This window comes from Rhopalosiphum maidis, chromosome 1, assembly GCF_003676215.2.
Source record: "Rhopalosiphum maidis isolate BTI-1 chromosome 1, ASM367621v3, whole genome shotgun sequence".
Lineage (NCBI taxonomy): Eukaryota > Metazoa > Arthropoda > Insecta > Hemiptera > Aphididae > Rhopalosiphum > Rhopalosiphum maidis.
This window is the reverse complement of record NC_040877.1, coordinates 91,419,489-91,433,053: the sequence shown is the minus strand read 5'-3', so window position 1 is coordinate 91,433,053 and position 13,565 is coordinate 91,419,489. Positions and strand designations below refer to the sequence as shown.

Genomic DNA, 13,565 nt, shown 5'->3' with positions numbered 1-13,565 from the left:
GGTCATCGTTGTATTATTGGGCTCATTATGATTTTTTCAACGACACGAAGTTTGGTACAGCTATACCAAATACAGTGTGCGATGAAGAATTCGTTAGTTGGAAACCTTCGTCAGGATATTTCAGATCACCAGTGAATACACTGGTCTACAAACGACAAGGATCGGTTACGGATCCTGATGCAAAATCTCAACCTATCATTTGTCATTATAAATTTATGACAGACGTACGATTATTCGCCCGCATTGTTTTGAAAATTGAGTTTATTAATTTTAAGGTATTTATTTTTTTTAAATAAATGTTATTTTTTTAATAAATTGTACATATTTTATATTAATTGTTATCTACCTTTTACTTATATATGAATACTATAAATTCAAAAAGTACCAACATTTTGATTTTATAACGCGTGTTTTCAGGACCATAATTATAGGACGCCTATTGAAAAGGATAACGACTGTTGGTACAGCGAACGTGACAAATTACTGATATGGGAACCAGAGGAAATCGATGCAGGTTTTGGGCTAAACCGGACAATTATCAATCAATCGAATACAAACAACGGTCTTTGTTTGTTCAACAATGTTAACAAAACGAGAACGACATCCGACTCGCATACTGGTGAAATAAAATTTGTTTCGTCGGGAAACTCGTTGAATGTCGAGTTGAATCTAAACCCACTGCACGCGGCCCTGAGCTATTTCAAGTACGACGTGCCGTTGTTTGAAGCTAAATACGAATTTGTGCACGGTCCTCTGTGTGGTCCTTCCGTCATACAGCCGGTTGACGAGGGTGAACTCGTGTTTCCACGGTTTGACGCAATGGGATTTGTAGAGCCACCGAAAACGCTTGAATGTATTTGGGAGATACGGGTTCGTGAGGACCGGGATTTGTGGTTACATTTTAACCAGGTAACTATAATTGTAACAATACCTCTTACCTATTATTAACCTAAAAATTATCGTTTTTGGTGTAATCGCTGTATTTGTGCTCAGGAATTTATATAATATTATAGTGATCATAACTTAAAAATACAAAGCTAGACTCCCTCTATAAAGGGTATTTCTAATCCTTTTAGGTATATTTTCGTACAACGTTTGTCGGTCACTTATATACCCCTTCTCGGAACACATTGTACATAAAACGCACCATTTATCATAAAATATTATAATATTGAAAATTATTGTTACTACTTGTATTATATTTATTCTAACTTGCCTATTATTATTATTATTATTGAATTATTAACATGTTGTTTAAACTTCTCTGTTATCTAAATTTTAAATTGTTCTGTTTAAATTGTTGTATAGGGCTTCGTCCATTAATATAAATAAATAAATAAATAAATAAATAAAATAATATAGTTTTATCATAATTATTATTATTTTGAAAATTTGACTTCTAATATCTAAATATTAAAATATATATAGTAATTTATAGCAAATATTACTAAAGTTTTAAAATATAAAATTAATATAAAGGTAAAGAAAACAATTTAGGCATAATAAAAATATTACTATTATACTATAACACACAGGTGAACTTTGTGACAGACGACTGTCAGGATGGCCGGCTCGAGGTGTACTTGCCTTCCAGGTCGGTGGACTACCCGTTCATGTCGGCATGCGGACACAATGCCACGGCGCTCAAAAATCTACCGCTATTGACTTCCAAGGACGTCGAAGAGGCCGTCGACAAGTCGTCGCCAACAGCTAGCACAGAGTCTCAGCGACGGCGTCGGCAGCGGCGTTACGTCCACGTCCGATTCGTGGGTAACGCTTACCCGCACAAGGCGCAGTTTAAGATCGCTTGGTCCGAACTGAACCACTTGCCACGGAACCCAGACGGGACGCCGCGTGCCGCAAGGCGAACCTCTAATGCCGACGATGATTGTGCGTTTTTGTGCCCGGGCGACGAACGACTGTGTCTACCAGCCCGAGCCGTGTGTAACGGCGTGGTCAACTGTCCTGGTGCCCCCAACGACGAGTCACCGACCACATGTGATCGGTGGAACCATGGGTCGGTCGGGTCTGTCAACACAGGTATAAGTGGAGACCCCGGCGCTCTAGCGGCCGTCGCGCTGTTTGCTGCTGTCACTGCGACCATAGTAGTCTTTAGCGCGGCTCTATTCGCGGTCAGCGCGTACTGTCATCGCCGCCAACTTATTCAAAGTGACCGACACACAGTGTCTGGTCGCCATGCAATGGCCTCGAGTGACAGATCAACTGATCGCATTTATTCTACGGTAACCTTACAGTAATATATTATCACACGGTAATCCGTTAGTTTTTGATCTTGGAGAAAGGGTTACTGGTTAAGAACTTCAAGTGTGAAACCACCCTTTTCAAAGAGACATTTTTAAACTGTAAATAAAGTAACTATACTACTGATAAATGGATCAGCATAATAGATGCAAACTCACTTAATAGCTTGATTTCGTAAGGTCTGTACTAAGTTTTTAATTCAAAATACCAGCCCTTGCATCTTGTAAAGTATGGTGGATTTTTCTGCGACCAACAAACTTGCGAAATATTGATGTATTTATTACCGTTAATAATGTAATTTTAATAATGACGTAAATTCCAAACATTAGTATAAAGTATAAACGATATCAGGCATTAACAAATTATATAATGGCCAATGTTTGAAAATAAAATATTTTATTTATTTATTAGATATAGGTAGTGCTATACGATTTTTGAGAAAAAAATAGTAAGATACAACTAGATTAACAGATCTTATGATAAGTTAAATATAAGTATAATAAATTGTAACATGAATATATTCGTATAGCAACAATAACACAGTAACATTTAAAATACAATACAATTAAATTAAATACATAAATAATATTTATAAGTGATATTAATAACAGTACATTATATAGTCAAATCTAAATTTTTATGTCCAAGGCCCTTAGGTTAAGTCTCATAGTTTAGCTGTCTTTTCCACAATCACATTCTGAGATGTCATAACATACATATAAATATGTAATATTGGTTTTTTAACATAGTATAATATATGTTTTTTGCTGGATGCGGATATTTTTTTTTACTGATTTTAACCGATTTTAAATAATGCTAAATATCATTTTTTAATTATAAAACTTGATACCTATAACAGTGTAGCCACAGTATATATGAGTCTAAGATGGGGAAGTGGAATTTATGTTTGACGTTAACGATGATGATATTATTTCAAAATAAGATTAAGCCTTAACTCATAACGTAACACGCTATTCCATATTTATCAAATAACGCAAAAACTAATATTTTAGTATTTACTACAATATACTTAAAAATAAAAATGGAAAAAAAATTAGGTAGATGGGATGGTGGAATATTAAATTATAGTTTCTGAAAAATGTTAAAGTCGCCAAGTCCGGTTCGGTAACCTATGGCTACGTATTATTTATAGACCGGACCGGACCAGTTATTAAATTTATTCATATAGAGTAGACCGGGACCGGATGCCGGTTCGATCTTAAAACATTTCGGACCGTTAACGGACCAGACCGTAAGGTTCAGTCAATATTAGCTCAGGCTGGACAATGATGCGTTTTATATTACAATGGAAGATATTGTTTTTAAGTAAGCTATCTTTGGTGTTTATAATCAATGGTATTACGAAAAATAACTTACTTAGATTTTAAGAATCGTTATTGGGACCGAACCGAACCGGACTGAACTATTTTTTTTTTTTTTTGAAACCGGAAGGGACTGAAAATAATACATTTTATCTGAGGATTGGACTGAATTACTCCTAAAAAATATTGAACTGGACTAAACCAATGATTTATAGTTTTTGTATGTTAGGACCGAACTAAACCGGACCATGGTCCATGGGCCGGACTGATTAAGACCGGACTAAGCAGAGCACTACTATCCGCCTATGTCACTAAGTATTTTTTGCGTTATATTTTTTTGATAATAATTTTTTATTACCTAATTATTAATTAATTCCAATAGATCCATTAAATTTAAATGTAACAAAATAAACAACATACTTATTTACGTGTTTTTCTGCCTTAAGTAATAATTCATACTCAAATTAAAGTGAAAATGAAATAGAATTAAAAATTATAATAACGTATAAATACCACCTTAATAAGTAGAGGTGAAAATGTCAAGCCTAAAGAATTTTAGAATAATTATTTTCAGAGTTAGGAACAGTCAAAAAACTGAAAATCGCGCGCATTTTGCAATTTTTTAGTTGAATTGCTGTAACGTTGTCGATTTTTGATCTTAGAAAGTTGGTTAAAATACAAAAATTCATTAAAAATGTAAACAAAAAATAAGTACTTATTCTAGCATTTATAATAATAATTGCAAACAACACATAAATAATACAAAAATATACATATTACATTATCCTCTAAAAGCAAAGATTGTATTGGGGGAACGAGTTCTTATCAATTAAAGAATACACATAAATTGAAAAACAATCTGTTGTTCATACTAATTAGCATATATAATAACAAATAGGATACCCACCCATATACAATAAATAGAACAAAGTGATTATTTTACATGAACCAATCAATATTAGAAATTGCGAGAAATTTAGAAATTATGACATACTATTTTTAATATTGATTGGTTCATGATAAAAGAATGACTTTGTTCTATTTAATTGTAATGGTAAAATAAAAAATGTATTAAACGGTTTTAATAGTTTTATACTTGTATACTTGTTATTTCTGATCACTCTAATATATTTATCAATAGTATTAGTTTCCTATAGTCCTAGGCTATAACCTACGCTATTATCGAAATAATTTAATAATATTTTATTAAAAACTGTATACTGTATAGGTACTATAATTAATCCGCATACGTGTATTCCACAGGACTACTAAAAACGAATATCATCGGATAATCGTATGAACATTTCCGGATCAACACCGAAATATCCTTATATATATACATAATACATATGTATATGGATGAATGAATTAATCGCACATTATCATTATCATTTTTTTTTTAAATTAAGTACCTATTAACTATGAATGAAAACGTATTTATATAATAATAGTGTGTACGATACTCAATTATAATTATATTATCATATAATATAAATTAAATAAGCTCATTTATTAATTGTCTCAATGCTTACAAAGTAGATTTTAATAAAATGTATTGTATAAAGATTACAGAATATTGTTGTTGTATAATTATATTAAAATATATTCAAAAGTATAAGATATGAACAATTCGATTTTATATTATTTTTCTCAGATGTATATTATACAATGTAACTTACCTGAGTACCTCCAACAACAAGAACAATATCCCCATAATATTGGCATTTGGAAAAATATTATAGTATAATTTATTATAGCAGCCTATAAGTACCTACTTAATTTTCGATAATTTATCGTTCAACAAATTCCCAAGTTTGCTCTATGGTGGCATTGCAATAATGTTCACCTGCCACCACGTAAGTATAGATGATAGTAATACAATTTTAAATAGACTTAAGCTATTTTAATTCATTTAATTTTTTTACATCACCCATTTCCCCAAATTTTATATTTATCTTTGACGATACTAGGATAACGTTACTCCGGCACCATCAGTGGTGGATTTAAAAATGGGTGAATTAATATCATATAGCTATACTTAGGCCGTAACTGAAAACAAATTTCGGTTAAAACATTAAAAGACACCATTTATTTTAATTATAATCGTATAAAATTTCCACATCCTAAAGTTAATTATAGAAAGTTGTAATAAAAATATTTTCCAAAGTGTAAACTTCTACTTGAAATATTTGGTATATTGCTTGTCTCAACGACCACGACAGAAAGGAGCTTTTCGAGCTTGAAAACAACAACGCCTATTAAAGAGGTAATTTTTTATTCTTTCCTTTATAATAAATTAAACATATGTTTTAGAATAATGATTAAATGTGGTAGAATAATTATTGGTAATAATGTCAATACATTAAGATAATAAAATAAGAGAAGTTTATGAAATTGTAAACAAATAATATTTGTCAAGTTCAAAAAAATTATACTGTATTATGATAATATTAATAATTCAATTATAATATTATTGAAATTATTGAAAAAGTAAGGTTGGGTTATATACAAGTACAGAATAATAGCATGCATTACATTTTTTTTTTATTATCAAAACGAATAGTTACAATCTGTTTATAACAAAAATACATTAAATAATACATATAATATATTTTAACAGGGCTTGACGGCTTGAGTGAAGGGGCGTCCAGTACTTCAGCTAAGGTTTACATACATTTTTTTTTTTTAGATTCTGAGCGGAACGATATGAATACATTGATTTTATAGATTTTACAATAATAATGATATGATTACTACGTTTATATGCAGCAGTTAATGCGAATTAACTCAATACGCATTAAGTTAATTTACACTAGAGAGCAGGTTAATATACACCTAAATCTAAAATATCAAAATTAGATGTTGAATAAAATTATAAGTTAATACGAATGTTTTTTAGTCCATGCTTTATACTTTGGATTCCATGACCAAAATAATTATAATTTGACATTTTAAAATTCCCGTTGATATATTAATTCACATTAAAGCGTTTACATGCATTTCTTAATCCCGGAGTAAGAGTTAATTCGATTTGACAAATCGAATTAAATAATAAATCCTCATAATCCTCATAATTAAAAATGTGTTTATATACGCCTAACTCTCGGACTAACTCAATGCGCATTAATGGAGTTAATGCGTATTAACTGCTGCATATAAACGTAGTAATTACTAATTACATGTTTTTATTATTATATAAAAAGTAGAAAAAATACTTCAATTTTCCAATTTAAGGGTAGTTTTGGTTTTTGAATAGTAAATAGAATTTACTTTGTACTTCGGAAAGGTAAAAAATTCCAGATATTCTTCAAAAGAACTTGGAAAAGCAATAAATAGACAATTTACACAATATCATATTTTTAAATTTTTTATGTATCTCGAAAACAAATGGCCGTAGATAATTGAAACTTACATCAAATGTTTATACGATGATTTTCTGTCTACAAAATAATTTTAGAATTATGTTGACTGTGTTTGAACTATTATAGTCATTTAAAATTTAATTTAATTTATTTTATTAAATGTTATTAGAAATTATTCACTTGGTAAAAAAACTTGAACATTTACACAGAGTTTCTTATGTTTTTAATTTTTCAATTAAAAAATATTTAGAATCTATCGTAACAATATTTTTTTTAAAGTATTTATAGTTAGAATTTCTCCCTCCTTAATAATACGGTGTTAAGTACGTGATGTTTTTATGTTCATTAAGGTGGCGCCAGTCATTACTCAATCGTTACGCTGCCGCTGCGAATGACGTCTAGTCACGCCTATTATGCGATCAACACTTGGTTAAATTTCCTAAAATCCTAAACAGTGATTTTCATGCTATAAAATCTTTCCATTTTCCTTATTTTTTTTTATTATTGGACCTATTAAACTTATTTTTAACTTAATATGTACTATCTACAAAGATATACTCTCTATAATATAGAGAGTATTATAATATAACAGTTTTTATTTATTAGATAGCCTATTGTCTATACTCTATTTAATAAATAAAAACTGTTATATTCACTTATTTTTTGGTTACTTGGCGCCCCCGATCAAAACTTCCCGGAAAAGTTCGCTTTCCCCCTAGATCCGGCCCTCTATATACATATTATTATTAGTAGTATAATGAATATAATTAACTATATAGATTATGAACATACCAGAAACCAGTTACCAATTATGTTAGCGTTTTGTGTATGCTTCCAAAGTAATTTACGAAGTTGTTGTATCTTCATTTGCGAATCATCTGCTTATTTTTCTGGTATTTCATTTATACTTCTTTCAGCGACAGTTTCACTTTCATCTGTTTCGATTACTGATTTCGTCAGATCTAATTTTATAGATTTACGTAATCCTTCCATTTGAATCGATTTCTCGAAAACTTGCGGTGTGACACATAAAAGTTTACTTAAAGTTTACGTAATAAATAACTTTCTATCAGAAAGATGAAAAAACTAATTTTTTTTTTTTTTTTAATATTTTATGAACACGTTTTTTTGTCAAAAAAATACAATCCAGTGAGTACTGAGTACTATAAGACAAATGATTGTTTAAAATCGAATATCAACGGTTGCTAACAGAGTACTATGCTCATGCAAATAATATAATCGAATTTTGTTTATTTCAGCCGTATACTATAGTCTATAAAGAACGTTTATAAAAAAATTAAAATAGAATCATTTATTTGGAAACAGAATTAATTTTTATTCTAATTCCAGAATAATATACGGCAGTGGGGTGGCCAACCAGTCAATCTAACCTAACCTAACCGGTCGATCACGAGATGAATTTGAGTCGATCGCGACACTCTTTCGCATTTTATTGAATTTTTGAATTTTTTTCCGAAAACAAATAAAATTTTTTTTTTCTGTAAACTTCTATATTTTTATATCCACGAATATAAAAATTATATTTAGAAAAAGCAATAAATAACTATGAAAAACAAGATAACACACAGATATCAAATAAAAGAAGTGTAACATGCATGTACATATTAATATATAATATACATATTTTTTGTTTATTGACAACTTTTTTTCTTTTTTTTAGTCGATCGCGACAACTTAGAAAATCTCGGAAGTTGATCGCAATTCTATTAAAGTTGGCCACCCCTGATATACGGTACGTAGTAGTGACTACTAACTAAGTAGTCGAAACGAAACCGCTAACCTGAGTGCGTCTTACTCCGTACTCGATACAATACTATAATAGGTATAACTTTTATAGTTTTAACAATCTTTTATCTGTTTATCATCATAAACGCACATATTCAGGCACGTACCTATACAAAAACCTGACCGGGAGGGGGATTGAACCCCAAACCTCCCCCTGTATACGTTCCTGCACATATGTATCGGCTATATGTCTATTTACTATTTAGTAATTTAGTATACGTCTTATATATGGTATCTAATATTTATATTCTAAAGACGTACAGCCGTACATGTAACATCTTATTTATTAATCTTGATTTTATATATTACCTATTGCCTATTGATTATTAACTGTATTTGTGAAGCTTTTTTAAATAGTTTTATTTAACATAATCATTATGTCAACAACTAGTCAGTCAGCTTACTGTTTTATATATATATAGAAAAAGAAGGTCTACAGATAATATAAATTTTATTAAATTTAGTAATTTCATGTAAAAATAATAATTATTTTAAAAAAAAAATAAAACATTTAATTATAAAACGGCTGTAATTTGTAACATACATTTTGAATCATCTTGTATATATTATATAAATTATAATACATCCGTGATCCGTGATCCGTAACCAAATCCCTTTGGCTACACCGAAAAACCACATCAAAGTACACGTATTCTAAATATTTAAATGTGTATGTGTTGCGATAACGCCGCTGGCACGCGCAGATATCTGAAAACCGGGTCTGTTCTTTTGTAGTTTTTCCGACTTATCTTCGTCGATCATTCGAAAACGCCGTTCAACCGGGATTTCTGTCATTTTAGCGAGATGGACCCCGTGCTATCCTAGAATCAGTAGAACCTCAGATTGCAAGACTGAACGGTGTCCTCTGTTTATTCCTTCTTCACAGATTGACCCACCCACAATAATAACCGTATTACAGCATACTTTTTATTATCTTATGCGAATTCACGAAGAAACATTGCTCTAAATCTAATTTGTATAATATGTTTATAAATACGGTATACTTCGTACAACGATTATGACTTTAATTTATTCTTCTAATCATTAATATAATAATTAATGATAATTCTCATTATAGTTTACTTAATGTATACATATTTTATATTAAGCATGCCGCGTGCACATACAAGTTATATTTAGTCATAAAAATAACATTTAAAGTTTAGATAGGCTGAGTAAAGTACATCACTTCACTTATCAAAACTTTAAATATAGATACTCAATTACTACTAATTAGATTCTTATTGGTAGATACACCGAAATATTCTCTAAATAATTATCTGCTTGTTGCTCCGGTGGATGAACTTAAAATTATTTTGTCATTCAGAAGTTAGAACATGAAATAGTACAAAATAGTGAAAATTTATTATTTATTTTTCAAAAATCTAATTTTAAAAACGTTAACACATTTTGAGATAATGATGAATAATTGTTTATTATAATCAAATATATCCCGTCGATTTCCACCATTTTGGATTTTAAGGCACTGCAGAAAAAAAATTAGCCTCGGGATAAGCATTACGTCCCTTAAAACTCAATTCGACCACCTGAAAATCCAAACTTTCGCCAAATAGAGGTATCATAGTATCTACCGAAATTTATATAGACAAATATAAAACATCAAGTAAAATAATAAAAGTATACAAACTTTTTGTATTAATTTTTATTACTCATCAAACCATAACGTAATTTGACTTGGCAATTTAAATAAGAAATACTAAATAGCAATAATCCGAATAGGTATTAGGTATATAATATCATATATAAGTATAACAGTCGTAGCTAGTGTCCAATAATAACTCAACAAAAACAAATAGTTCGCTATTATTTACTATTATTTTTTATTTATAGACAGTTTAATGAACCTAGGTCCTTTATATAATTAAATACGGACATTAAATTAAAGAATTTAAATAATTACAGATAATATTTCAACAATAATACATAGCATATAAAAATACATAATAATTGATTATAATCAGGGCTCGGACTTGCATTTGCTTATTTTTATGGATTGGCTTAAAATGTAGCAGAGTGCTATGAAAGTGTACTTATGTCATGTTAAAACGCGTTCTATTATGAAATTTGTAAGTGCTTATTTTTGCTTTTTTGATCAGTTTTTCTACTTTTTATAGAAAATACATCGAAAAATGTATAAACAATAACGCAAAATGTCTCGGAAGTGAAGTTTGATTTTTTTTGATTTTTTAGTTAGAAACTTTTCCTAATCATTTTGTTTTAATAATTTTTGTAGTTTTAAATTATATAATTTTTAGCACAGTTACAAATTATGTCTAGTACTTGCTTTATCATGTAAAAAGAGTTTATTTTTTTTTTATTAAATATTTTTGCTTAAATTTAAGTTTTTTAAATGCTTATTTGAGTGCTTATGATGTTTTTAAGTGCTTTTTTAAGCGCTTATTTTAAAAATTTTAAGTGCTAGTTCCGAACCCTGAATATAATGTATTGAATATATATATATATATATCATTATTTCTTAAAATGAATAACAAATTATTAAATTTAAAGTCACGACTTGATGAAAAAAAATGTAACGAGGACATTTTATTAACTATGTCTAAAGCACGGAAGAAAAATAAATCAGGACCAGATTTTTCAAAATTATAGTATAACAAATAACTCTTTACTTTACTGCGACAATCTATGGATATTTAAATGAGTTAAATGTAACCAATCTACATAATATTTTTATAATAATTATATTATATACCCAATTTTAAACCAGATTTAAAGCATATTAAGTGAATTAAAAAATAAAATAAATATTTATATTTGTAGTCTTGTAGATATAAACACAGCATAAATGCATTTTTCATTTTGGTTCACTTATGCTTTAAATATGCTTTATATTTGTGAAGAGTTTTTAGTTTTGGAGTTAGTTTCAACGGTATTTTATCAACGTCAATCCATTATAACTGTAACGAGGGAATTAATCAAAATATTCTTAAACATTTTAACTGCAATATACCTACTGCACAGAGCATATTTACTATATACCTAAGCAAAATGTATTATTATTAAATAATTCTATTTGATAAGATGAACAATAGATATAAAGTAATTATTATTATTAAATTTAATAAATCATTAACGAAAGGTTAACTATAATATGATTCAGACATTTGATTTTTTTCATTATAATAAAGCAATAAAATATTTTTAAACATGTTTGTTTTCATATACGAAACTATTTTAACGAATATTTAAATTATTCAAAAGACAATAATAAATTAAATTATAATATAATAATATGTAAATAATATTTATATCCATTGTTTGTTCGTTTGAAGTGTTTATTAAAAATTAAAATATTAATACACTTTTATCACTTTTATGTCTTTCATAATTTTACAACAAAGGTAAACTTAATTTTAATTTTTTTTTTATTTTACCAATACTGATAAGTGTCAATATAAAAATTAAAATATTTAAAATATAATTTAATTGTATTAATATTAATAATCGTACATTATTTCATCAAGGCGTAAGTCAATTGGAACCATTTTTAATATGAGGTGTGCAACCGCACACCCTGATCCTCCCCAAATGACGTCCCTGATAGGTATCAAGTTAAATTATGTTTAAATATAAACTTCAAATAATACAAAACGGGTACAAAAATTAAATTAATAAATGGTACACAATTGGTATACATTTTGAGTATAGAAAATAATTATTATAAAAACATTTTATCGGTTGTTAAAGTTTCATTGATTGAGACGCAAATAATTTTTTAACGTTCGTAAATGACGCACTTTTTAAAAAAACTATTTTTTAACCCACAAGAGTTTGGGTTTTCCGATAAGTACCTACTGGTTTTAATTGGAATCGAAACCTTTATTTTATAATTTTAAGAACTAAACCGGAACCTTGTATAGGAGTATTATAATAATTAGGCCATTAGGGCTTGGAAGTTTATACACTTAAAACTATCAAAATATGCATGCAAATAATATGTGCTTATTTAAATCATTAAAATATGAATTTTATTTTTATTTTAAGTTTTTTTCGTTTTTGGTAAAAATATTAATTAAAAAGTAGGGGGGAAATATGCATAATTTTAATAATATGATATAATATATTGTATTTACTTCAAAAATTTAAATTTAAAATTAGGGATTTTGACAGGTTTTCAAACATAAATGAACAGCGATCAACCCTACCAAGCAACGACCTTTAATTTTAATCAGATTTTTATTTTATATTGGCAATGTTTTTTAAGGATATATTTTTCAACAAATAAATGTTGACATATACTTATTATTCCGACTTTATCATAAAAAAAAAATAACATAGTAAAATGCAATTTTATTTTCAAATATGCATATCTTTTAAAAAAAATTTTAAAATATGCGAAAATATTCACACTAAAATTTCATTATTGAACTCAATAAATTGTGATTCGAATTTTTATCTCATCCAGCAACTTTTTGATACATTCAGTAAAAATATGCAAATGAATGAACTGATGAACTTCCGGGCTCTAATAATAATATATTATACTTTAATTTTCTAAAAATGTTGACGTTTTAACATTTTAGATATTGAATGAAGTGAAGAATGTATTGATTTTGCAATGATGTGTTTTATTTTTATTTTTTTTTTTTTGTGTCTTTCATCACGATTTGGAGTAGAAATAATGCTTCGATTTTTGACTTCAGCCCCTCTTTGAATAGGAAAATTCATCTAGTTAGTAATTTTTTTTCACTAAAGGCTGAATATTTAATTATATAATATCTATAGGTTATCAAACGACAAATAAACTTAATTTTTGTTTTTGAAATGAAACTAT

At 28.3% G+C, this 13,565-nt stretch overlaps 1 protein-coding gene across 2 annotated transcripts in view; it reads left to right on the top strand.

Annotated features, from left to right (window-relative positions):
• Window positions 1–5,084, top strand: part of LOC113551378 — a 69,779-nt gene extending 64,695 nt beyond the window's left edge. For both annotated transcript variants that reach the window (XM_026953590.2, XM_026953591.2), the window contains exons 9-12: window positions 2–275; window positions 418–909; window positions 1,536–2,243; window positions 4,848–5,084. In XM_026953590.2, the coding sequence (XP_026809391.1) occupies window positions 2–275; window positions 418–909; window positions 1,536–2,243; window positions 4,848–4,856 (1,483 nt within the window). In that variant the 3' untranslated portion in view covers window positions 4,857–5,084. The remainder of the gene's footprint in view (window position 1; window positions 276–417; window positions 910–1,535; window positions 2,244–4,847) is intronic.
• Window positions 5,085–13,565: the final 8,481 nt, after the last annotated feature.